The sequence below is a fragment of the Musa acuminata genome, chromosome BXJ3-5 (genome assembly GCF_036884655.1).
Source record: "Musa acuminata AAA Group cultivar baxijiao chromosome BXJ3-5, Cavendish_Baxijiao_AAA, whole genome shotgun sequence".
Classification (NCBI taxonomy): Eukaryota; Viridiplantae; Streptophyta; class Magnoliopsida; order Zingiberales; family Musaceae; genus Musa; species Musa acuminata.
This window is the reverse complement of record NC_088353.1, coordinates 3708542-3733740: the sequence shown is the minus strand read 5'-3', so window position 1 is coordinate 3733740 and position 25199 is coordinate 3708542. Positions and strand designations below refer to the sequence as shown.

At 39.9% G+C, this 25199-nt stretch overlaps 1 protein-coding gene across 2 annotated transcripts in view; it reads left to right on the top strand.

Moving 5' to 3' along the window:
• The window catches only part of LOC135582906 (probable protein arginine N-methyltransferase 6.2), a 34661-nt gene that overhangs the window by 4985 nt on the left and 4477 nt on the right, over positions 1-25199 (top strand). The window contains exons 4-10 of one of the 2 annotated variants that reach the window (XM_065151038.1): positions 6135-6170; positions 9462-9527; positions 14844-14912; positions 15092-15169; positions 19750-19828; positions 20015-20109; positions 21949-22030. In XM_065151038.1, the coding sequence (XP_065007110.1) occupies positions 6135-6170; positions 9462-9527; positions 14844-14912; positions 15092-15169; positions 19750-19828; positions 20015-20109; positions 21949-22030 (505 nt within the window). The remainder of the gene's footprint in view (positions 1-6134; positions 6171-9461; positions 9528-14843; positions 14913-15091; positions 15170-19749; positions 19829-20014; positions 20110-21948; positions 22031-25199) is intronic. The other variant, XM_065151039.1, reaches the window with a different exon arrangement.

The window sequence follows — 25199 nt, the reverse complement described above, 5'->3', positions numbered from 1 at the left end:
GAACATGGAGCAGAAGCACAGTGCTTTCCTTAGACAGAGGTCAAAGACATGAACTCTTGCAGAGGCAAGGGTAGGATCATGTTGTTCCATGGGTCCTTCATTCTGACGGAGCGGACTCATCTTGCATGGTGCCAAAGACGAAGGGAGCTTCTGGGCACATGCACCTTATTTCGGAGGAGCATTTGATGGAGGAACTAAGGCGACTCAATTTGCGGAGGCGAAGTTGGGTTCAGAAGGCCTTAGCACGGGGCAAGAGGACGTAGAGGCGGGTACTCTTGAAGAATATGCCACAGTGTTGCCATTTGAGTTGCTATGAAGGAAGCAGTGCGCAGCGGAGATTGTGCTGGTAGGGGCAGAGGCCCAGGATCCAGACAATGGTGCACAGATTACAGTGAAGTCGGTGGACTTCGAGAGCTACTAGGCGACGGACTGTCCTAGAGCGGTGCTTCATCTAGGTGTGACCCAAGAGTGGGTGGATGAAGGTCGATTGCCAAAGGAGCGAACAAATTCGAAGGTGGAGGAGACCCTGCGATGTATTGGCAGAGGCCACACATGGAGGGTTCACAATTCGAGTTTATTCCACAAGGATCAGAATGCAATGGAGATGTCACCAGGAGGCGACATGGTGCAGCGGATCGTGGTGGAATAGTTTGTGGCAATGCGACGCACACGACAAAGTCCTGTGAGGGATGAGATCATATGGAGGTATGATCGGGAGTTACTGGAAGCTCCACTTCGGTGAACAACACGACGGCAAGAAGGGCTATGGGTTCAAGGAGTTAAGGCCATGGTACCGCAGAGGCGGGTCTTCCGGGCGTGCATCGAATTTTGCATCGGATGAAAGCCTTGGTCATCAGCATATGGGGGCTGTGTTCCACCAAGGGAAAAGTTCGAATGCAAGTACCAGTGAGTTCCATGGGAGGGACTTGATCATACAGAGGTATGATCGAAGCAGCTGGAGAGTTGGACTGCTCCAGAGCTCATATTCGCTTAAGGGAGCCCGACAAGTCAGAGGACAAGGTCGAGTAAGCGAACGTTGCTACCAAGGAAGCTAAGGAGAACAGAATCGGTGCAAACTCTACAACGTGATGGCAGAGGCCATGCATGGGAGTTGCAGTCTGTCTTTCCATCGACCAAACAGACTGCTTGGAGAACACAGTGGTGTTGAAGCAGGGGGTCGAAAGGGGCGAGGAAGCGACGACGAGTCCAGAGGGACTTAGCTACCCAAAATCAAGCATAAGTTAGAATGGAGGTGGACTCAGAGGAGTGCCACGGAGACATCTCTACTGATTGTGAAGAAAAGGGATACAGAGTCGAGGCGACGGATAGTAGGGCCATGGGCATGGCAGCGCCATGGTACCGCAGAGGCGGGACTTCCGTGCAAGTCATTGATCCCTTGCTCTCACGGAGGGAGAGCACTTGGTCGTGAAAGGGGCCGAGGAGGTGGAGCATGCAGAGGCAATCTCCAAGTACCGAGACAAGGCTGAAGGGCAGAGGCCAAGAAACTTCGTAAGACCGGTGTCAACAAGTTTCTCATCAAGATAGCCGTAAGTGAAGGACTTCGGGTCATGCAAGAGTGCACGACCAAGGAACGAAGCAGGCAGTACGCAGTGCTGTACCTCTGCTACTCAGTGGAGTAGGCGGCAAGGTTGATGGAGAAGACGGTACAATCCCAAAGGCGACCTCATCTATCAAAGAATTACTCCAAGTTGGGGTGAAAACTTCCCGCATTCCAGAAGTTCGATGGCATTGAGAAGGTGAATCACAGTAGCTAACTCAATGCAAGGAGTGCAAACACTTCAAGTGCTTCAGAAGTGTGAGCAAAGAGCAGGCGAAGACTAGTAACCAGCTCGATGCATGAAGTACAACCTCGAGGAGGCGGGCGAAGTCAAAGTAACCTTTGCCTTCTCAACTCTTAAGAGAATGGGCGAAACCGAGTACCCCAGTTCTCTTATCTATCCAGCAGAGGAGCTCTGCACAAGTTCAAAGACCCTTCGAAGATAATGGAAGACAATAGTTGTCAAATCCTCACCAACGGTGATCAGTGCTACTGAGAGTAGATTGTCCGCTTCATTTCCCAACGAAATGCCAATCGAAAGCGGAAGTGATGCGAACCTACTTGGATGTGACAACTAACTGAAAGAAAAGTCAATGAGCAGATTTTGTGGAGGAAGGACCCAAAACTTCATAAGTTTGCGAGACGATGCTCGTTAAAGCTCCAACAAGTATCCACCCAGTTCAAGCAGCATGTGGAATTTTTAAGAGACTGGCGCAGTAAGGATGGTCTTTTCCTTCATCTGGCGGATCCGCAGGAATCAACAAGGATCAACACAACTCAGCCAACCCCCCCAACAGAGTCAGAGTCATTGGTGAGTTGTAGCAGCATGGCGGATTAAAGGGTCGACTACTCAAAAACAGCAGCGTAGAGCAGTTGGGAGCCAGGAGGCGCATTGCGGCTGGAGCGGAAGATTAAAGACTCAGCAAAGGCGAAGAGTTGCAGTGTTCACAAAAGCTTCGACGAGGACGTCGAAGGGATAAGTGGGGGAGAATCTAACGGACAAACTTCTAAACAAGATGTTGGATGTAATGCTTATGTCTGTCCGTTGTCTTTTGGCATGTTCATGCCTTGTACAGTAGATAGAGGGGCGACCGAAGGCTAAATAGTCCCATGTTAGTTGGGTTGGTGGCCTCTTTAGGCTTGTAAATAAAGGTTGTGTCATGTAGACACGTGCGAGAGCTTTTCGGTCTGTAATGGACCATTTTACCCTTTGTTGTGCAACTATTCCGAGCTTGTAAAGTCTGTTTGTAATTTGCATTGTCTATGAAGTGTTTTTCGGACATGTTTGCTTGTGGATCCCGATTGAGGCGTTCTCTTTAACCCGTTCTCTCTTTTGTTGGTCCTAAGGGACAATGAGAGGCTTCGGGGAGGCTGACCTTTGCGGACGGACGCGCGAGGGTGCCGCACGCCTTAGGCAAAACCAGCTAAGGTCGTGACAGTATGTTCTGACTCTTCTCAACATGAACAAATAAATTAACTCTGGAGTTTCTGTATTTTTAATAGACTATGCCAGTTATCTTTTGACAGTTTGATAGATTAGTAATTCCATCAAGATTTTAGGGTTCAGTTGATTTTAGTTACTTGATCAATCAGCAGATTACTTGAACTATTAATCAGATAAAGTTACATATCATTATTTTATCCATCTTTTATACTCATCTTGCTTAGAGCAAGTGAGAATTTTTATGAGCATATAAGAAATGAAAGGATAATAGTCTAAGTTTTCCCCTTGTTTGTTTCAGATGAGTTTAGTCATAACTCATGAATTATGTAACAGAAATGCAGTAGTAAATTTTATGTTTCAAATGTTGAAAGTAGGTGGTTTGAGTTTGTTTGAAAGCAAAATCAGGTTGATTGTTGCTGTTATGGGAGTTCTGAAAGAAAATCTCTTAAGTTGTTTGTATTAAGGATTGCCGTTTTGGGTACCAAATCTGTTTTGGTGATCTGGTTGGACTGGTACATGCTGGTTAGAACCATGTGTGAATACATTGGTACATTCTAGCATTTCAAAGAGGAAGAAGAAAAAGGAGAAGAAGGGTGGATGGAGGAAGAGAACGGAAGGAGAGAAAGTGGAGGAAGAAGGAAGAAGAGGAAGTGATGGAGGAGGAAGAAGAAGAAAGAAAAGGAGAGAGGAGGTGAGAGCAAGGTTTTTAATTTCGAATGATATCGTCTGGTATCCGTCGATTGGGGCTGTTTCCGCCCAGTTACCAGTCGAAATCGGTCGGTGACGGTCGATTTCGACCGTCACCACCCGCTACCGGCCGGTATTAGCTGAGGGAGAAGGAAGAAGAGGGAGAAGAAAAGGGAGAATCTGGAGATTTGGCGACCGTCGCCACCCGCTACCGGGCAGTATTAGCTAAGGGAGAAGGAAGAAGAGGGAGAAGAAAAGGGAGAATCTGGAGATCCGACGTCCCTCTCCCTTGACGATCCTGATCCGTTGCCACCCTCCCTCGCCGGATGTCGTAGATGAGATGTCGCCTCCTCGTCTGAGACGATGAGGCCTCGGTGTTGTCAGTGACTTCTCCTAATCCACGCGGGGAGAAAAAGCCTCGACGTGAGGAGAAGAAACCTCGACGATGTCGCCGAGGCTTCATGGGGAGACCTCGGCATCATCAGCGACTTCTCCTAATCTGCGTGGGGAGAAGAAGCCTTGGCGTGGGGAGAAGAAACCTCGACGACATTGCCCTTTTTTTATTTTTTAACTTTTTTATTTTATATACGTACCGCTCGATATATACACACACACATACACACACACAAACACACCAAGCAGTTACACTAGAACATATTGCTTGGTATACTCGTACCATACTGTACCGAGCTGAGCTCGATACTCCGGTGCGGTATGAAATTACGAACCTTGGTGAAAATGTACTTAGGGAGATAAAAATAGACAAATGATAGTAGCTGCAACGTTAAACAACAACTATAGCAGTGGCGGCAGCAACAACATTGACAATAGTGTTGTGAGAAGATGACAGCAGTGAGAAGAATTACGCTACGTCGAATGACAGCGGTGACGGCAGCAGCATCGCGACAAGATGGTAGCAACGAGAAGAAGGCCCATGCGATGTCGAATGATAGCAATGATGACAACAACGTTGTGAGAAGGTGGCTGCAGCAAGAAGAAGATTTGCAAAGCAACAATGGTGGTAGCAGCATTGCAAGAAAAGGGCTCATGTCTGTGAGCCCTAGTTGCTATTTTAGGGTTTTTTTTTCTTTTTAATGCTGAGTTGGATGGGTCCCATCGCTATTTTATGTTTTTTTTATTTTTTTCTTGAGTTGGACCAGACCACCCCAAACGAGGTGGTCCGCATACTGGCCCACACCCGGATCAACACATACACTAGCCGTATACCATTTCAAGTAGTACGATAGTCCTTGGTTTGTATGTTTTTCTTAATTAAAGAAAGTAGGTGCATCACTTGATTGCTACACCATCAACCAGCATAGGCGTTGATATTTGATGCTCTTGGGCAAGCAATGAAGAGTGCTGAAATATTTTGCGAGAACATATAATTTTTAGAGAAGTGTAGCTTCCATGGCAAGAGAATTTGAGTCGTAAGGTATTGAGCACTCTTAGTTCTTTCAACCAAGACTCGTAGTTTCGGTTATCGGACATGTGTCGGTCCATGGTTGGATCGATATGGGTCTAGTGGCGGTGAGTTCTGGTATCCCATGTGGTGGTAACATGAACCATTGGGGGAGACAGAGCAGCAGAGGAAGAAGGAAGAGGAAGCATAGCAAGAAGGAAGAAGAGGAAGAAAAAGACGGAAAGAGAGAAAAAGAAGAGGAGGAAGAAGGAAGAAGAGGAGGGTGGGTAGCATGTGGCAGTGTAGGCCTCCTTGCAAATGTGAGGTGTCAGATGCCTCGAACCTAGGGGAATAAAGATTAGAATAAATAATATATAATACCAAAACCGGATTGAAACATTCGGTTTGGGTTGGTACCTGTATCAGTCAGCGGTCGGACTCGTAAATATCGGTTGAATAATGTCAAACAGAGCGGTTTACCCAATCTTGCTTTTACAATATCATGAACATGTACATGTCACAGAGGATATGATAATAAAGCAACAGAAGTTAATTACAGATCTGTTACAAACTGAGGCTTCACTTTTTTTTATTATAACTAAAAATTTTGTTGTTCATTGGCTTACTTAAAACTTAAGCTGTCTGCAATAGTCTTCATGATAACCGCACACAAAACAAGGAAAGAAAAAAGGAACCCTTAATTTGCTGTTTATGATTGCAATAATACCTGATTTTGTTATTAGACAGTACTTTTCTAATGCAAAATACCTTGATGCCTTGATATGCTCCCATTTTGATGTCTACTAGTGATGTTTAAAGGTTTTAAGTTATTATTAAATAGCAAGAGGAAAAAATTCACTTTATTAGAGTAACTCAACAACTTATGAAGTAACTTTCTTAATGTTGTTTGCATTGGCTTTGAATTGCAACGTTGGTGTTTCTTCAATTTTTCCTTTCATGCCATCCCTGGAGAATAACGATTTACCTGAATAGTTCATAGTTATGTTAAATATATTGTATAAACAAGTCTTATATGCTTTCAGGTGTATGCAATTGATGAAAGTTCTCTAGCAGTGCGGGTAATTTCACTTTTTATGTTCTGATCATTTCCTTTCCGGAGAGATGATGAAGAAAGTTGGAAGAAAGTTTGACCTAATGTTACTTAACAATGTTTTTCCTTTATACCCTTTATTGTGACTACCGTCAAGATATGATTTGTTTAATGGACTAAGGAACTATCAATAATGGTTTTATCATTGCTTGAATTTTTAAACCATTTAGGGAATTTTGATTGGCTAAAATGAATAACATTATAAACAATTTGTTTCACGTAAAATTTTCAGGAATTTTCCTTTGTTAAAAGCTGTAGATGGATATTTTGAATTTGGAACCATTTTTAACTTTGGTGACAGTGGATCATTAAAAACTGAAGTTAATTAAAGTGAATTATACTCAGAAATACCTCTTGACAATAGACAGTTACATATTGCTACATTTGTTCTATTGAATTATTGTTGACTTGTGATCAATTGGCTACTAAAGCTATCATCGACCACAACTGCTATCAATCATTAATTAGTTGGTTATCAATCCAACAACTGCCACTAATTGATTGTTGGCCCATATGAATCAAGGACACCAACTTCGTTGATGATTAATCAACGATTGACATTGACCATTGTTGATTTAATTTTCATTTTTTGTTCATGTTGCTAAGTTGGCATTATTACCTAAGGAGACTTGCTTTGTTGATATATTCACGAACAATGTTTCCCTGTCAATGGGCAAGCAAGCCAGTGTTGATAGGTCGATTTTTTACATGGATTAGGTGTCATTTAACATGCTGACTAATGGTTACACACTTATTATGGTAGAGACTACTTTTAGTGTTTGGAAGTTTATATGAAATGATTCCTCATCTCTAGAAGAGTTGTTTTCTCAGTGATCGAGGAGATCCTATGCATATATACATCCAATGAGATGATTTGTTTCTATGTGATGTTGCATTGATTTTAATTTTCTAATTCCAGCATACATGACTTCCCATGGACCAGGTTCATATTGACGTTTGATTTGGATGAATGTCTCTGTCTATTGATTGTTTTAATTGATAATGTTCTAAGCTATTTGCATGTCACATGATATACTTTCTTAATTACATGGTTTATGAAGATAACCTCTGTTGAGCTGAAAATGCCCACTTCAAATTGCATTATTTTTTGGGTAGTTTACCTACAAAAGTCCCCACTAATTTGTTTTTACTGTATCTCTTTTTTTGTAAATACCAATTTCACCTACCTATTCCAATGAATTTTATTTTTAAAATTCTCTGAACCTGTTCATAACCGGTTCGGATCAGTGAACTGGTTTAGTCAACCCTCGCATTGCTCCTCCTCCTTTGTCTCTTCTTCCTCCTCCCTTCTCTCCTCTTATTATTACAAGGACAAGGTATAGTTATCCATCATGAAAAAATGAGTGTTCCTTAGTAAAATCTCAACAGAGGAGCGCCATCTGATAAAAACCATTTAGTGGGGGATTTTCTAGGTAAATTGCCCCTTTTTTTTTTCCTGATCAGTAGTGCTAGGGAATTAGCTAATGGGAGAAAGTGCAAGTTCTATTCCAGAGGTGGATATTGGCTAGCAGTAGTTTTTACTTTTTAGTATATATTTAATAATTGGATTATTTCATTCTAATTATAGTAATTTTTTAGTTTATTGGCTGTCCAAAGGCCATCTTTGTGAATGTAATTTTGATTATTGAGAAATTGATGTAATTGGTATTTGTGATAATGCTCTATGTTAATGAAATTTAAATATTGGGTTTATTATACTAAATGTGTCATATTGGAGTGACACAGGATGCTGATAGTTATAGAGCAGTGATTCAAGGATTGTTTATCTTTTAGTATATGTTATACTATTTAACATGGACTATCATGTCGTGCCGACCTATGGACCGGTATGTATTGGTTAGTATTGACAGTACCATATGTCGGTATTGATGGTACATACCAGTTTTCATTAAAAAAGGACAGAAAATAACCATATATTAAAAAGCCCCTATCATGTGTGTTTATATGAGACAAAGGAATAGAAATTATAGGATATAAGGATGAAAAAGTGAATTTATCTTTTTTTATCCATCAAGGAGAGTGAGAATGAGAGTTTAATGAAGTTGTACTAATTTACTCGAACTAAATTTATCCTTATATGCTCGTTGATTAGGAAATTTAATGAAGTTAAAATGAAAATGAGAGTTAGTGAGAGTGAGTGAAAGAGGGAGGAGACTGATTTAAAGGGGTTGAATTGGTACAATCAAAATCCAACGGTTACCTTTCGTTTGTATCGCTCGGTACGCTCCCCTTTATGCATTCTGTCCAAAATGAAACAGTGCATGTATGGATCAGCAGGTGGACCAGTGCAAACCACCCATTTTGTATCAAATTTGAATGGTACGACAAACAATGCTATTTAAGTTGTTAGTAATATTGTTATTACTTGTTACCATCGGAGTATCTTTTGTATATTGACTTCAAGAAAGTTCTGTGGCAAGAAAAATGTTCATGTAGCTGAACCCTGTAGTGCTTGAACTTGGCATGTTACCACAATGTATCCATGCTGATGCATCAATTTTAGAACAGTGAGAGGGAGATTAGTGATCATGGCCGATAGAGAAGAACAGTGAGTTGGGAAGTCTTTGTGATGTGCCATCCTTTCCAAAAGAATTTCTAAACCAAAACATAGAGAAATGTTCACCAATCACTAATTTCAGTAAAGACAACTATAGGAGAGGAGAAAAGAGGAGAAAACGAATTCAGAGAGAAAGTGAAGAAAAGAAAGGAATTTTAGAAATATTTTTTTGAAATTAGTTAAATATAAGTTATTAATCCATTTAAAATAGTTAAATTTGGTTAAAATACATTAAATTAAAATAAATATATAATTATTTAAGTTATATCATTGTTAAATATTCTAAATATATTTAAATATCTTAATTTGGATTGGATCCCAATACCTCTATCTTAAACTTGGACTCTCTTAAGTCATATGCCCTATCTTAAACCAGAATTGGTCACCATGTCAAACACTTGGATTCATGTCACACCTAACATTTTGTGCTAGATTTGCAGCAATATAGGTCCATTTAAATAGTTCAAAGTTTCCAACAACCAAAGTATTTTAATTGGTGTTTCTATGCTGTTTTGTGTGTAAATAAGTGTTCCTTGTAGATTGTCCATTTTTATTTTACTTTGACTTATCTCCTGTTGTTTGAATTTGGTTTCATTTTGCAACTCAGTCTAAATCTTTAATGCTTATCATGTAGTGAGTTTTTGTTTAACAGTAAGAAGGGTTTGCATAATACCTAAGCAGGTTGGTGAAGTTGTCAAAGAAAACAATTTATCTGACAGGATGACTGTTCTACTTGGACGAGTCGAGGTACACCTCTACTTTTTCATAATTTGACTGTTACTTTTTTTTTGTCATGTCATTGATTCTTTATTCTTGCATGATTTTGCATCATTTTCTAGTGGCATATGTTCCAATATCTGTGTTTGATACTAATATTTTTATCTGAACACTGAAATAGTTATTGAGATGTGTAAAAGTGCAATATAATTTCCAAGTACATGGCTGTGGTACATCACAGCTTCAGATTCTTTTGAAAATTTGATTAGACCATGTCAGTAGACATAAATGATAAAAACAACTACAGCAACAAAATCTCCATTTAATACCAATGCTGGTTATTGTTTGGACTGGTACAATTTTGATATCAATTGGACCAGCCGGTATCAGTGATGGACCAGTCCAATCACTTCTTTGTTACTATTTGATTATGCCTTTTCATATATTTTTAAGATGTAATATGAATGATATACTACAAAAACATAAGTAAAACTTCAAAAACACAGAAGTCATAATAAATAGCATATGCATCATAATAAAATAAGGTTGATGACATATCAATATGTCATAATTTATCAAGTAGGGACACTTACCTGTACAAAAATGAATATTGTTTTGCCTTAGGAGATGGTTGAGGCTAAATGTCAAGATTATTATTCTCTAGAAACCACTAATGACGTTGCTCTCAAGAGTATGGTCTGCAGTACCGAACTGTACCGCCCTGTCACGGCCTTAGCTGGAATTGCCTAAGGCGTGAGGCACCCTTGCGGCCAAAGATGCGAACTTAGCTTGCATTGCCTAAGTCGCGAGTCGCCCTTGAGGCAAAGACGCGAACTTAGCTTGCGTTGCCTAAGTCGCGCTTCGCCCTTGCGATATTGCTCCATAAGGATCAAACCACTTGTAACCTCTCGCAGGTCCCGAAGGACCTGTAAAAGAGAAAGTTGGTTAGTTCGAAAGAACGAGCAACAGACAAGTCCCGAAGTCTCGCGAAAAGGGGAAGCTTTACAAGCAATTCAACGAGCACCTTGTGTGCACAAGAGAAAAGAGGGAGAGGGAGAAAACAAGGCTTTAGAAGGATGAACGAACAGCTGCAAGCCCACAAACAGCCGCTCACCTGGTCCCGGGCGCAAAAACAAGTTCCTGTAAAGGCCACGTGCGAACTTGCGAAAGAGAGTTCAACGCCCGGTATATAACCGAAGCCTCATCCAGCCTTGTGCCACCCGGGGGGTTCAAAGGGGCTGTGATGGCTGACGTTTTGGTGAGCGGAGGCAGATTGCAGAAATCAGCCCGCGGCACGCGAAAACAGAGCTGTTTTGGGGCTGTTTTGCTCGGTTCGGTGAGCGGTCGCTTTGTAACGCTGCAGCTTGTTCGAACTTACATTTTTACAAGCAAAATGACCTAAAACCAAGAGAAAACATGCTGTCAAGCAGCTGTACATGTAGGTGTGAGCGACGAACGGTTCGTTGAACGAAGTTGTTGCGGGTGCGCGACGACCGTTCGTGACATTCTCCCCCACTTAAACTGTCGACGCCCTCGTCAATGCTTGTTGGTAGTGGTCGATGACTTCTTCTTCATGTCGCAGGGCGTCTTCGGGCTCCCAACTGGCTTCAGTTTGAGGAAGCTTTCGCCACTTCACCAAGTACTCTGTCTGCTCAGCTCCGTTGGGTAGCTTTATCTTGCGGTCTGCCAGAATGGTTTCCACTCGCTTCTCGTAGGAGGTTGTGATGGGAGGTAGCCGAGTTGGAACACTTCGGGAAGCATCTTGCGGATCCGAGTGGTAGACTTTTAGGTTGCTGGCGTGAAGAACGTTGTGAATTTTGAACCACGTCGGCAGCTGCAACTTGTAAAAGACGTTGCCTACCCTGCTGATAATTGGGAAGGGTCCTTCATACTTGCGCACCAATCCTTTGTGGACTCTGTTCCTAAAGAATTGGAGTGATGCTGGTTGGAGCTTTACCAACACCAAATCGTCAACTTTGAACTCTTGCGGTTGCCTTCCCAAGTCTGCCCACTTCTTCATTCTTTTTGCCGCCTTCCCAAGTAAGCCCGCGCAATATCTGCATTTCGATGCCACTCCTTTGCGAAATGATAGGCTGATGGACTACTCCCAGTATACCCAATTGCTATGGTGTGCGGAGTCGACGGTTGTTTTCCAGTGATGATCTCGAAGGGGCTCTTGTTGGATGCAGAGCTCCGCTGTAAGTTGTAGGAGAATTGGGCAATGTCCAACAGCTTCACCCAATCTCATTGATTGGCACTCACGTAGTGCCGGAGATATTGCTCCAAGAGCGAGTTTATCCTTTCAGTCTGGCCATCTGTCTGGGGGTGGAGGCTTGTAGAGAAGTATAACTTTGACCCCAACAATTTGAACAGCTCGGTCCAGAATCGTCCCAGGAACCGAGCGTCTCGATCGCTAATGATATTGTGCGGGACTCCCCAATACTTCACTACATCCTTCATCATCAGCTTGGCTGCCTCCTCTGCTGAACAGTGTAGGGGAGCAGCAATGAAAGTTGCATACTTTGAAAATCGATCGACCACCACGAGTATCGACCCGAGTCCCCCTACAAGTGGCAAGCTTGATATGAAATCCAAGGAAATGCTCTCCCACGACCTTTCTGGTACGGGCAAAGGCTCCAAAAGTCCCACCGGCTTTCGCTGCTCCACCTTGTCTTGTTGGCAAGTAAGGCATGTTCGAACATATTCCTCCACATCAGTCCCCATCTTCAGCCAGTAGAAGGCCCTCTCCATGAGAGCCAACGTTCTGTGAATGCCTGGGTGTCCAGCCCAAAGGGAATCGTGACACTCTTTTAAGAGCTCACGCCTTAAATTGTCCACTCAGGAAACATAAACTCTATTCCCTTTTGTGTAAACAAGTCCCTCCTGGACCCAAAATCGTCGTGCCTTGCCTTCTTTGATGAGCTACATCAGGATAACTGCCTGGGGATCACTATACAGTCCATCCCTGATTCGGGAAAGGAAGTTGGAGTGCAACTGACTTGCTTGGCCTCTGCCCTCCAGTTGTACGGCATTCACGCATTTCACATTCCGACTCAGCGCATCGGCCACGACATTCGCCTTCCCGGGCTTGTACTCCATTGCCATATCAAATTCAGCCAGGAAGTCCTACCACCGCGCCTGCTTTGGGGAGAGCTTCTTCTGAGTTTGGAAATAGCTCAGGGCGATGTTGTCCGTCCTCAGCACAAATCGCAACCCGAGGAGGTAGTGTCGCTAAACTCGTAGACAGTGGATCACTGCTGTCATCTCCTTCTCATGCACTGGATACCGCCGCTCGATCTCGTTGAGTTTGCGGCTCTCGTAGGCCACCGGATGACCTTCCTGCATGAGTACCCCCCCAATAGCGAAGTCCGAAGCATTTGTATAGACTTCAAAGGGCTCTCCATAGTTCGGCAATTTGAGCACCGGTTCTTCTAGAACAGCTTGCACCTTCGACTTATTCATCTGAATGGAGCCATCATCGATTCGATGCCCCAAGAATAGGAAACAAAGTCGGTGATTGCCTGAAGATTGTTTCCTTCTTGCTGGGTCTTCAGAGGAAACAAAGTCGGTGAGCTTTTCTGTAGTAGCAATTGCCCCGACTACATCGGTAACATTCCTTCGATTTAGCTCCTATTGAGCCCATGGTTTCAAACCATCGAGGAAGCTGAACAACTTATCCTTCTCGGACATGTCCTGTATGTCCAGCATTAGTGCAGAAAATTGTTTCACATAGTCTCGGATGGTGGTACTTTGGCGGAGTTGTCTCAACTTCCTTCTTGCAACGAACTCTGTGTTCTCCGGTAGGAACTGAGTTCTCAACTCCCGCTTCAAGTCTTCCCATGTGTCGACTCGACACCAACCTTGTTGGATCTCCTCCCAACGGGTTCGCCACCAAAGTTTCGCATCTCCGTTCAGATACATTGTTGCTATAGAAACTTTGGTATCTTCAGAATCGGGCCTCGTAGCTCGGAAGTATTGTTCCATGTCGAATAGAAAGTTCTCGAGCTCTTTGGCATCTCTGGCCCCTCCATATCCATGAGGCTCAGGTGCCCTCAAATTTTGTGGCGGTGCAACGCGGGTGTTGCTTCCCCTCACATTTAGTGTTCTTGTGAGCATTGCCACCTTTGCAGTGAGTTCCGCCACAACATCCTGTAAGTGTTGCACGGAGTCTTTGGTGTCATCAGACAGTCGGTCGACTAGGGCCTCGACCTTGTCGATCCTGGACTCCGCTTCCTCTTGCGAGCTCTCGACCCCAACAAGCCTTTGTTGGCCATGGTAGAGTTCCTCCATGTTCGCTTCCAGAACATCCAGGCGGGTTTCCGCCGTTGTGAGTCTCTCCTTGTGACTCTTTTTCCCAGTTAGTGCACCAGATTGCGCTTCCTCCGCTCGCGGAGAGTAGTCAACTTCTCGCTCATCATGTTCGCTACCGCGCTCCTCTTGAGCAGCTCCAACAGAATGAGAGCAGTGCTACAGTACTCGGTACACCTGGGTGTACCGCTCGGTATACCGTACCGTATCGGTACCGAGCCCAGGTCGAAACACTGGTACGGTTCGATATTGCGAACCTTGCTCAAGACATTTAGTATTGACTTTCAGTATGCTGCTTGTGGATCAAATTAGCAATATTCGAGGCACATTGCTCATTAAGTGGATAGTTGGTTGCTATAGGCACCATGGTATGGTGGGGCTCCAGATGTGCAACCAGTACAGCTGTATGTATGGTTGGATTGGGCACGACAATGATGGCTTTGAAACACTGGAGCTGTCATCACTTTTTTGTTGTGGGCAACACAAAATCATATTCCAGCCCATAAAATCCATGCTGGTAGGATGGTGGAGACCATGAGGAACTCTTGTCGAATTCAGTCTGAGCTAAGCTCTCTCATTTCCTCCAAACCATCAACTACCTTAACCTTGTCCTTTACTATTATAGTTTTTATTGGATCCAGATTCATGATCCTCATCTTGAATGGCATGAGTAAATATCAATTTTGTCCACTGTCCACCCTTTTGTATCGCAAAACCATAAGATTCTTGATACAGAACCATAGTTGATTAACATAGTTTCATAATTTTGGAATCTCATGGTGAGTTAAACAGAGTCCCACCATCTTCCTTGGGTTGTTGCTCATTGATGACATCTAATAGGTCAAATTTGTGTTGAACAACCTCTGGCCTCATCGTTTTCCATGGATGGCTGGGGCTGACTCCTTATACTCCAACATCTGACATTCAATTGAGTCACTAAGCCATTTTTGAATTTTTCTCCTATTTGTATATTTGCGGTTTTTTCCTTTTTTTTGGCTGCTATTACATATTGATTTGCAACAATTCATTTTGATGCAGGATGTCAGCATTGATGAGAAGGTTGATGTCATAATATCTGATTGGATGGGTGATATGCTTCTACATAAGGTGCTTATGGTTATTTCTTTGTTATTTTTTACATGCTCTTTGCTGTTAAGTTTAAATCAAACTATGAGACCCAAATTGTCAGTGTGGTACTTACATTTTGTGCTGCATTATTCAAGATTGGATTGCTTTTTTGGCTTACATCATATTGCTGGCTGATAAATTTAATTTCTTGGATTCAGAGTATGTTGCCTAGTATCATTTTTGCCAGGGATAAATGGCTCAAACCAGGAGGGTTTATTTTTCCTTCACATGCTTCGGTAAAATTTCATTCTACTTACAGCTTTTTGTTGAGTTTCTATATCAATTTTTGGAATCTTCAGGTACTCAGAAGAAAGCATGTTTTTGAATGTTTTGTTCATTGTTATTCAATTCATCTTTCATCTTAAGCAAGTATTCTTTATTACGTAAATGGCTTGCACCTATTGTATATTTTAAGTAGATTTTAGCATTATATCTGAGTTCTACTTCACAACTTAGATCTATTGCCAATCTGTTTGGGATTATTTTACTTATGTTGGATTTCTGTTGACATTTGGAATAACAACCACATTAATGGTTCGTAACTAGGTCAAAGTTTCTCATGTTCCACATACCTGTAGTATTAGAGCTTCAATAAGTTATATGCTACAACTTGGAACTTGGTAGGTACTAGGTACTAGGTAGTATGTAATACATTTGTTATGTATTCTTAGATCCATTTGATACAAAACATTCACTGATGACAATCCAGAAAATAATGCGAAAAGTATGCCGATTTTCATTTCTGATGGTCATCTATGTTCTGTTTGCTATTTATGATAGATATCTGTTCTACCATCATTTTCAATTTTAAAGCTTGGCACGCACCGGCCTGTAAAGCTTTTTTACCTTCTTGATGATTTCTTCTGTCAGTTACAAACAACCAAAAGACTGAACAGATTACAAAAAGAAATAATTTTAGTTAAAACAAGCCAACAAATCTGTCATTTATAATACATTTTAAAGTGTAATATATATAGTGTCATCGTTATTTCTTCAGTTTTTACTTTAAATCATATCTTCTCAGCTCAAGTGAATTAAAATGTCCTAGAAGAAACTCACCCTGCTCATTCATGGCAATTATGGATCATAAGGAACTTAATTTGTCAGCAACAAATTACTCCTTGTAGTTCATGAAAGAGTATATAGCTGAAAAGTGAATTTTGTATTCTGTATGTACTGCTACTAAGTTTGGTGTTACAAAATTCTTGTACCATTCAATTAGATGGATGCATGATGCCTAATTTTGGGATCGATATCAGATCAACTATGGACAATACAACTAAGAGGAATGGCTATTCCATAATCCATGTGATTGCTCTCTGATCTATTTATCTTGTTTATACTTAAATAGAACATATTAGTATTACTTGAAAATAATTATTCCACCTATAATCCCTGAAGTGATGGGTTCTTTTTGAAATGCATAGGATCAAATAGATACACAACGGCAAGAGTACTTTGCTCGGTCGAGACTCCACTATGAGACAAAAGCTAAGGTAGCAAATGGCATTAGATACCCCAATGGTCGTAGTCGTAAACAATGGATACTAGGCACTGTACGTATCAACTTTGGCTGAATCAGATCAATAATATCTAAATGGACCAAATAAATTAATCTTAATATAAAATATATAAACCTTAACAACAAAAAAAATAGTAAATATAAAATAAAATATGAGAAAAATGAAACTATTAAATGTTAATGATTCTTATAGCTTCATATTTCATAAAATATTGAACTTTCTAAATAGCATGAATGCAAAATATACATGATAAAAAAATAATAAAAGATAATGGAGTGTATTTCATTGATATGTTTATTAGAACATAAATATTAATCATATCATATAAATATAACTTATTATATTCAAGGACTCTTGTTTTATATACCAAACCCATTTTGGTGATCTGATCGAACCAGTATACATCGGTCGATATTGGTGAACTGGCATATGGTACATTATTACATACTGATATTTCAAAAATGAAGGCGAATAGAAAGGCATAGTGGAGGAAGGAGGAAGAAAAAGGAAGAGAAAGAAAGAGGAAGGAAGAAGATGAGACGGTGTAGAAAGAGGAGGAAGAAGGAAGAAGAGGAAGTGGTAGAGAAGGAAGAAGGAAGAAGAAGAGGAGGGTAGAGGGCAGCGGCACCGTGAGAAGAGGGCAGCAATAGCGTCGCAAGATGAGGATAGTGACGAGAACTCTCATCGCTGTTTTAACCTTTTAGGTTTTTCTTAATTTTGAATTGGAGGCGGTCCACGTACTTATCTACACTTAGACGGGTACAGACCATCTGTTTTGTATTGTTGGGGATAGTACAACAATCCATTGATATTTATGTTATAGAAAATACTTAGTAATTATTCACATGCAGCATTGATAATAGCAACGGAAGCCATTGTAATCCCAGTGGTTCTCTAATCACATTGTGGATGAGTGTTAGGCAATGTGAAATATAAAATATAAATATATTCAAATAAAGAGTTTCTAATTTGAGATTAATCATGATTGTCATGATATCTTCCTTCTTGGTTATGATATACCTATTTCCTTAAGAGATGAGATTTTTTTTTCCTTCCTCTCCTAATATTTTTTTCTTCGTTTTACTCAAGGTATGCAATACCGTACCGTACCGATGTTTCGAGGTTGGCTCGGTATGGTACAGTACCGGCGTACCGAGTGGTACACCAGGGTATACCGAACGGTACATCAGGGGATATCGAATGGTACACCAGGGCTTACCGAGCGATTTCCTCTTACTGCAGCACTGTAGCATTGCTACAGTGTAACACTGTGGCACTGTAGAACTACTACAATGTATTACTGTAGAACTATAGCACGGTCCGTCCGGTAGCGGGCGGTCCGCATACCGGTATACCGTCGAACCGGTATGTACCGCCCGTACCGGGCGATACCATTCGAAATTGGGCGATACCATTCGAAATTGCATACCATGGTTTTACTAGTAGTGGACAAACAATAACCGCAACTTGTTGCAACAGATAGTGAACACTACAATAGTAATGTTTCTTATATTATATAAACCAGTGTTTTAAAAAACGCTAGGTGCTAAAAGACGCCAAGGTCCCAAAATGCTTGAGACATTGGGCACGTCACTTGACTATTGTGTGAGGTGCTCGGGCCTCTCCTTGCCTCACCTAAGCGCCGAGTCGAGTGCCTGAGCGCCTTTTTAAATTATTAGTACAATCATTATTAAAGTATATGTATTTACATATTTCTTTTGCTTTGGCTTCCCTCTTCTTCTTCTTCCCTTTTGTTCCTCTCTTCTTTTCTTCTTCTAGCGGGACTCCAATTGACTTTGATTACTATGACCAAATATTTACTGTAGGATGGTGAAATCGGCCAAAATTGGATTCGTCTTCAATGAAATGATTTTGATTGGAATTAAGTGATACTGTAACTAGCATGTAATGAACATTCGTGAATCTGAATATATTTTTTCAACAGTAGAATCTTCTTTGAATTGTCTTGGCTATTGGACTAGAGACCATATATTTATATTGAAGTTTACCAATTCATTTTGGTTCCTAAACACAGATTCGAATTGATCTTATTTAAAATTTTTAATTTATAACAATTGCCCTTCACAAGAACCTACTTTATTTATAGTTATTTTCTAAAGAAATAACAAGGCATCATCCCAAATATTTTCTGCCAGCAACATGAATCTTTTACCACCATTAGGCAAGTTGAGGGCAGTATTACATTTTCAACAAGGGGCTGTTTATATCTTCCTATTGTTTGTAATGGTCCATTAGATCTTTTGCTGTATCCCATACTATTAAGTTTATTGGACAAATTATTGTATTGCTATTTGCAAGCTTTGTTGCTGATATGTCCACATAAACAGTTGGATGACATGTAAAGATTATAAAGATTCTGAATATGTTACTTTGCATCCTGAAGTCATCTCAGTTATTGGATCTTTTCCTGCCATTGAGCTATCTGAGGGCACTATTACTAGTTAAAAAATTGAGTCTTATTGTTTTCAATTGAGACGTCTCTCTTAGTTTCTTTAGTATCGCTTATCTAAATTGACTTGTGCATTAATCAATACATTTATAGTTCTCTTTCCACAGGTCCATGATATCTGAAGCCGACATCTTCCAATTGTCTATCAAACTTATGATTCAAACATTTCTTCCATTTCTTTTTGATGAATTCAGACACCTGACAGCTCAACATATAGATTCAAAAAGTAAAACAAGTTTTGCAAATGCTTGTTATTTTTGATATAGAAGGAATATGGATCCTTCACATATAAGCAATATCTTCTCATCTCATAGCTGATGAATAACAAGCAAAGACATATGAAAGCTTTGGAGACTTTCTGTTGCATTAAGTTTTCCTAATAGATTAATGCTTCCACTATATGTTACTGGGAATCTCTATTTTAGACATCATTGTCAATGTTGTTATGACCTTTTCATACTTCATACATGTTAAGATCTATGCTATGTTTCTCACCTTGATGCTTTATAATCTTATCATGTAAGCTATACATTTATAATTTATAAATAGTATGTTGTCCAAACAAAATATATACAATTTATAGCACAATATATTGGAAGATGCGTCTCTTTGAACAATATCTCTATAATTTTCAACTGCTATTAATTTTAATTTTCTTTCCTGTTTGTCCAACTGTGATCTTCTCAGTTATGTTGATTGATGTCAAATATAAGATGCAATGTACAAATATATTTGTTGATTCTGAGCAACATTAAATATCAAATTTACTATCTCTTGGTGAAAGTCATTGCTGCTGAGATTATTGATATTCTTTATCATGCAGCTCTATATGGCACTGTTTACGGATGCTGATGGATACCATGAAAGCATTGATTTCTGGCATGATGTTTATGGGATCGATAGTAAGTTGTGTGACATCCATTGAACTGTCAAGAAAAAGTAGGAATGGCTTTAGGTAGAACAAATTGATTTGCTCATCCACATTAAAATTGATTATCAGGGGGACAGAAACAAATTGAAATAGAAAAGAACTGGGGCTTTCTTAATTGTGAGTGTACTACAACTCACTCTTGTTTTTTTCTTTCCAGTGTCTGCTGTGCTGCCACTTGCAAAAACGTCTGCTTTTGGAGACACATACACTGAGACAATTTCAAAAGCAAGTGTGTTGACATTGCCAATATTGGTAAGTCTAGGCTGTTGATTTGTTCTTCAAGCAAATTTGATAGTTCTGCTAAACTCATCCAGGATCTCTTATTTGTTACTTTGTTATCTGTGGGAGAGAGCATGCTCATGAAAAAGTTAGCTTAAGATGAATACCAAAATATAACCTGCACATGCATCACCCAACCATGATATATATTTCTCAGAAACTAACAGTTCTTTCATTAGCTCATCATCATAAGTAATAATTAAAATAGTGAAGACACCCCGGAAAGGTTGGAATCATTTTATTGCTAACCTAATGTCAGTTCTTGAAAGTTAGAGACTGTACTCAAGCTAAAGCACATTTAGGCAAGAATACTTTCGGAAAGGTCAAAAAGGTTAGTTGGCTATTAGGTGGTGTATTTATCTGCTGGTTCCATATCAGCTATTGTACTAATATAGTTTATAGACCAAGGTTCTGAATATCGTACCATACTAATGTACCGATTAGTTGTTGGTACGGTACGTACTGAGCATATTGACACATGGTACACTAAGGTGTACCAATGTACCACCCTTACCGATCCTCTATCAGACTGGTATGTACTGTCCATACCGAGTGGTATGGTATGGTATTGCAAACCATGCTACAGACAACCACATTAAATTCACTTGAATATTGTTATAAAAAATAATGAAAAAATAAAACCTTGGAAGATTTTTATTATCAAGAAGCATATGAATATAATGATATAATGACTAAGTATAGAAATAAGTTTTTAAAAAAACCAGGAAACATGGTACATGTTTATCTCCTATTCTTTTCTTGTAACATTCTGAATATAATGACTAACAAGGTGTTGTTTTATGAGAAGTTATTGGTCCATGTAGTTAGTAATCTAACCTACTGAATCCATTACTGATTAAGAATAATTTTGGAATAAGTTGAAATGTAAATATGTTTCTATTTGATGCCTTTTTGGTAGTTCAATTATGTAACATACTAGTGGAATCATTTGATAAAAGGGGTTGCAGTAAACGTGGCTTTTTGTTAACACAAGATCTGGGAAGGGCCTTACTCCTACAAGTAGTTTATATAAAATTGAAACCTTGAATCATTTTTGGAAGAAATTGTTTTTTATTAAATCGTAACATTTCTGGAAGTCATGGCCTGACAAGTTGTTGTAACTTGTAACTCAGACGAATCTACTGAGTATCAAGCATTGACAAAACTTGATTTGGTTGATAACACATTTCTAAAGCTGGCTGATCAATTGGATTTATTCTTACTAGTACTGAAGATGACTAGATTAAGGACTGACTAAATAAAGGTTTTCACATGAAATAGAGCTTCAATGCACTATTTTTTAAATGTGGTTTTATTTGAGCTTGCTATTGAATAGGAGATTTCTCCAGCCTTGCTCTGGTGTGACTGCATCTTCCTTATCTCTGAGCAATTGTTATCAATCTTAAGAAGTAAAGCCAACCTGTGTTTCTTTATTCACTGCTAAAACCAGAAAGAAGAACATTTACTAGGTGAAGTAGAAAGGTTAAGAAATTAGGAGAGGAAACATATCAGTTAACGAGAGGATCCATGTGATGTATCAAAACTGAGTGCAAGCATACCTATGATAATGAATACTATAGTAATGCAAGGCCACAGGAAACTAAACATTTTTCAAATTCTATGGTACGTACAATTGGTAAAAGGCAAGAATGAATTCTATGGTAAAGGTTGATTTAAATTTCTTGTCCTTTAGGTACAGACTCTGTTTGCCCCACGAATTTTTTTGAATTTAGTGTTTACTTTTAACTTTATGGTTCTATTTATATATGCTGTCTCATTACAAATAATTTTTTTTAATGACCTGATAAACAGGTTAAACAAGTGGATTGCTACACTATTACGATTCAAGATTTTGAATCTGTAACTAATTTTAGTGTTTCATCATTGTTGCAAGGTACTTAATGCTATAAAATTTATTATTATTTTATCTTGTTGTACTTCTTGAATTCTTTTATGATCAGCTTCTAGGAAATATTCCAACTTATAATGGTGAAATTATGATGATACTTTGCTCATTGCCTGCTCAGATGTCATGGGTTGATGATGATTTACATATAGTACAGTTATTTGTAAGTGAACCTGAATAGCAGCTTTATCATGTGTGAGATGCTCTTTTATACACTTTTATGAATTGCAATATCTGCTATTGCTGTGCTTGTAATATGTCTGTTCTCCTAATAAGTTACTCATATTTTGGACAAAGATTTGGCAAAATCACATCAAAAATACTAAACTAAGGTGTCAAACTGTTGTACCAATATAAAATTACAATGTATGAAATATAAAATGAAACAAAATACTGGAAAAAATTATTATGATCAAAGCGCTTAGCAAGTTATTACAACAATTTATAATCAACTAAGAAATCTAATTGCACATATCATCAAATACAAGGTTCGCCGAACCGTACCGTACCGGCGTTTCGACGCTGGCTCGGTACGGTACGGTACGGCGTACCGAGCGGTATACCGAGGTGTACCGCTCGGTACACCTGATTTCACCGATTTATCCCTCCGAAAATACCTGAAAATTAAAAAAAAAGTTAGGATAGAATTTTCAAGTTACAAATAAATATAGTAATAGTATAAGTTTAGCAAAATCAATGTAAATTTGGTAAAAATAGCATCACATATCTTTTTCGGGCTTTGAGGTAGTCTTGTTCGAGGTTCGTATTTCAGCTCGTTATAGATTGAAATATCTATAGAAAAATCAGTTGAATTGTTAGACTATTTTGTTACAATATAAACTCTAAAATTCAAATGAATTAAATAATCATATATCTAGATATACCTGATTGTTAATTCTACCACCAAAACGAACGACGGGCCTCCACGGGTGGTGGATCGGGGTCCTCGATCCGATACATATCAATATGATACGTTTGTTGGACCCAATCATGAAATTGATCCCATGACATAGTGTATTGATACACCGTATGCCATTGATGCATCAATGTGGTATTGATCGTAGATTGATCGTCATAAATCATATTTGTCCGAGGTAGCTCTTGAGGCATATATTGGTGTTGTTCTGTATCATGCTGTTGCTCAGAGAAGGATGACCAACTATCACCATACTGTTGTTGCCCATATGATTCTTCATAATACGATGGCTGTGAATACGATGAGTCTCTTTCTGTGTCTATATCATGTATGCTCTGTCGCATTTGTTCATATTCATCCACTGCCTTCCCCTTCCCCTTCTCCTTTCCCTTCCGCGCATAAACTTAACCAGTACCTTGTCGAGTTCCGTGATCTGAATCTTGAGTGGCATGTGTAAAATATTGCTCCTCAGTCCATTCACCACCCTCAAGTTGTGCAGACGAGACCAACGACTGCCCGGTATCACCGCCATCATCTGTTGAGGCACTGCTGTCCGTGTTGCTGTCATGTCTCTGGATCGAACGAGAAAGAGAATGTGATTGTGAAAGTGTCTCGTCGCCCGACTCGATTCTTTCCAACGATGCAACTGATGCTATTGCCTTCCCCTTTGCCTTTGCACGTTGGGCGGACGAGTGTGACCGTTGGGTATCGGTAGTTCCTCGAGCAGTTTGACTCATACCTCTTGATTAGAAAGTTCTTCCTCTTAATCTTCCCAAATTTACCTCGATTGAATTCACAAATCGTTGTTTTATAGAGTTTATGAGAGAAAAGAAATGTTTGAGAGAGAGTTTAAGAGTGTATAATGAAATAGGGGAGAGAAGATTAGTTTAAATAGGAGGAGAAATGGCTCCAACGGTCAATTTGACCGTTGGAGCACTGTAGCACTGCTACAGTATGGTAACGGTCGATTTCGACCGTTACCGAGTGGTACCGGTCGATTTCGACCGTTACCGAGTGGTACCGGTCGATTTCGACCGTTACCGAGTGGTATCGGGCGGTAACGGTCGAAATCGACCGGTCGAAATCGACCGTTACCGAGTGGTACCGAGCGGTAACGGTCGAAATTTCGACCGTTACCGCCCGATACATGCTTTTTTTGGTGTACCGCCCAGTAGAGGGCGGTCCGCGTACCGCCCGTACCGGGCGGTACACATCGGTATGGCGAACCTTGATCAAATAGACACATTGGTTAGGTTTATGTCAATGGTCAAAGCCTCTTATGGAAGGGATACACCAAATGGCATATCTTATATTCATGCTACATAGTTTGTTCTGTCCATAATAATTGCATCTAGCAGCATCATGGTGATTTTGATTTTGGTCATCTCAATATAAGCATACTTGCTTTAAGGTGGCTTATCTAATCATTTATGACTATGTCATGGCCTATTAATTTTAGTTCTCTAATTTAACTTGTTTGTTCTTGAGATTTAGTAACCTTTTGGATCTTCTTTAATAAGCAGGTCAATTGTTGATTTGGTTGCTTTGGCAAGTCAATAGTCTTTTCTTTATGATTCTTAGTATAACATGCATGTGCAGCATATAATTGGCATACTCACCCTAAATGTGTATGGTTCTTTCTTTGTTGTGTTTTGGCACTTGTCATGTTGTTTCCATTCTTTTATAATCAGAATATAGAGATTTTGGAGCTTTATTTATTTTTTGGTATGTGTCCCCCATTGTGAGGATGGTAAGGTTGATCCTTTGCAAAATTTGATATCAAGATTTGAATCTTAGAATAAACCTTTCTATAAGTATAGAAATAAAGTTGCATTCACTGATATTTCTTAGACCCAACATTTGTAGGCGTCTTATGCAGTAGGTTCGGCCTTTATCTCTATTGCCTTGACTTCATAATCAGGTTTCATATAGTTTGGAACTTTGTAATTACTTTCAAATAAGGTTTGTTGTACCGCTCGGGTCGGCATAGTACAGGCAGTATGTACCGGTCCAATTCGCCACTGAGACATAGCTCACTCAAGTCTCCGTCGACACACTCCGGCATTTTGTGTGTTGGTACACTGGTACAAACTAGTACATCTCGTACTAACAAATCTCCAATATGGGTCCAATACCCGAAATGGCAAACCCTGCTTTTGCAATATATTTTGCATTACCTTCAAAATCTCTTCTATACCATAAAGGCGTGAATTTGCCTAAGCTAGTAAATTTCTACTTTCA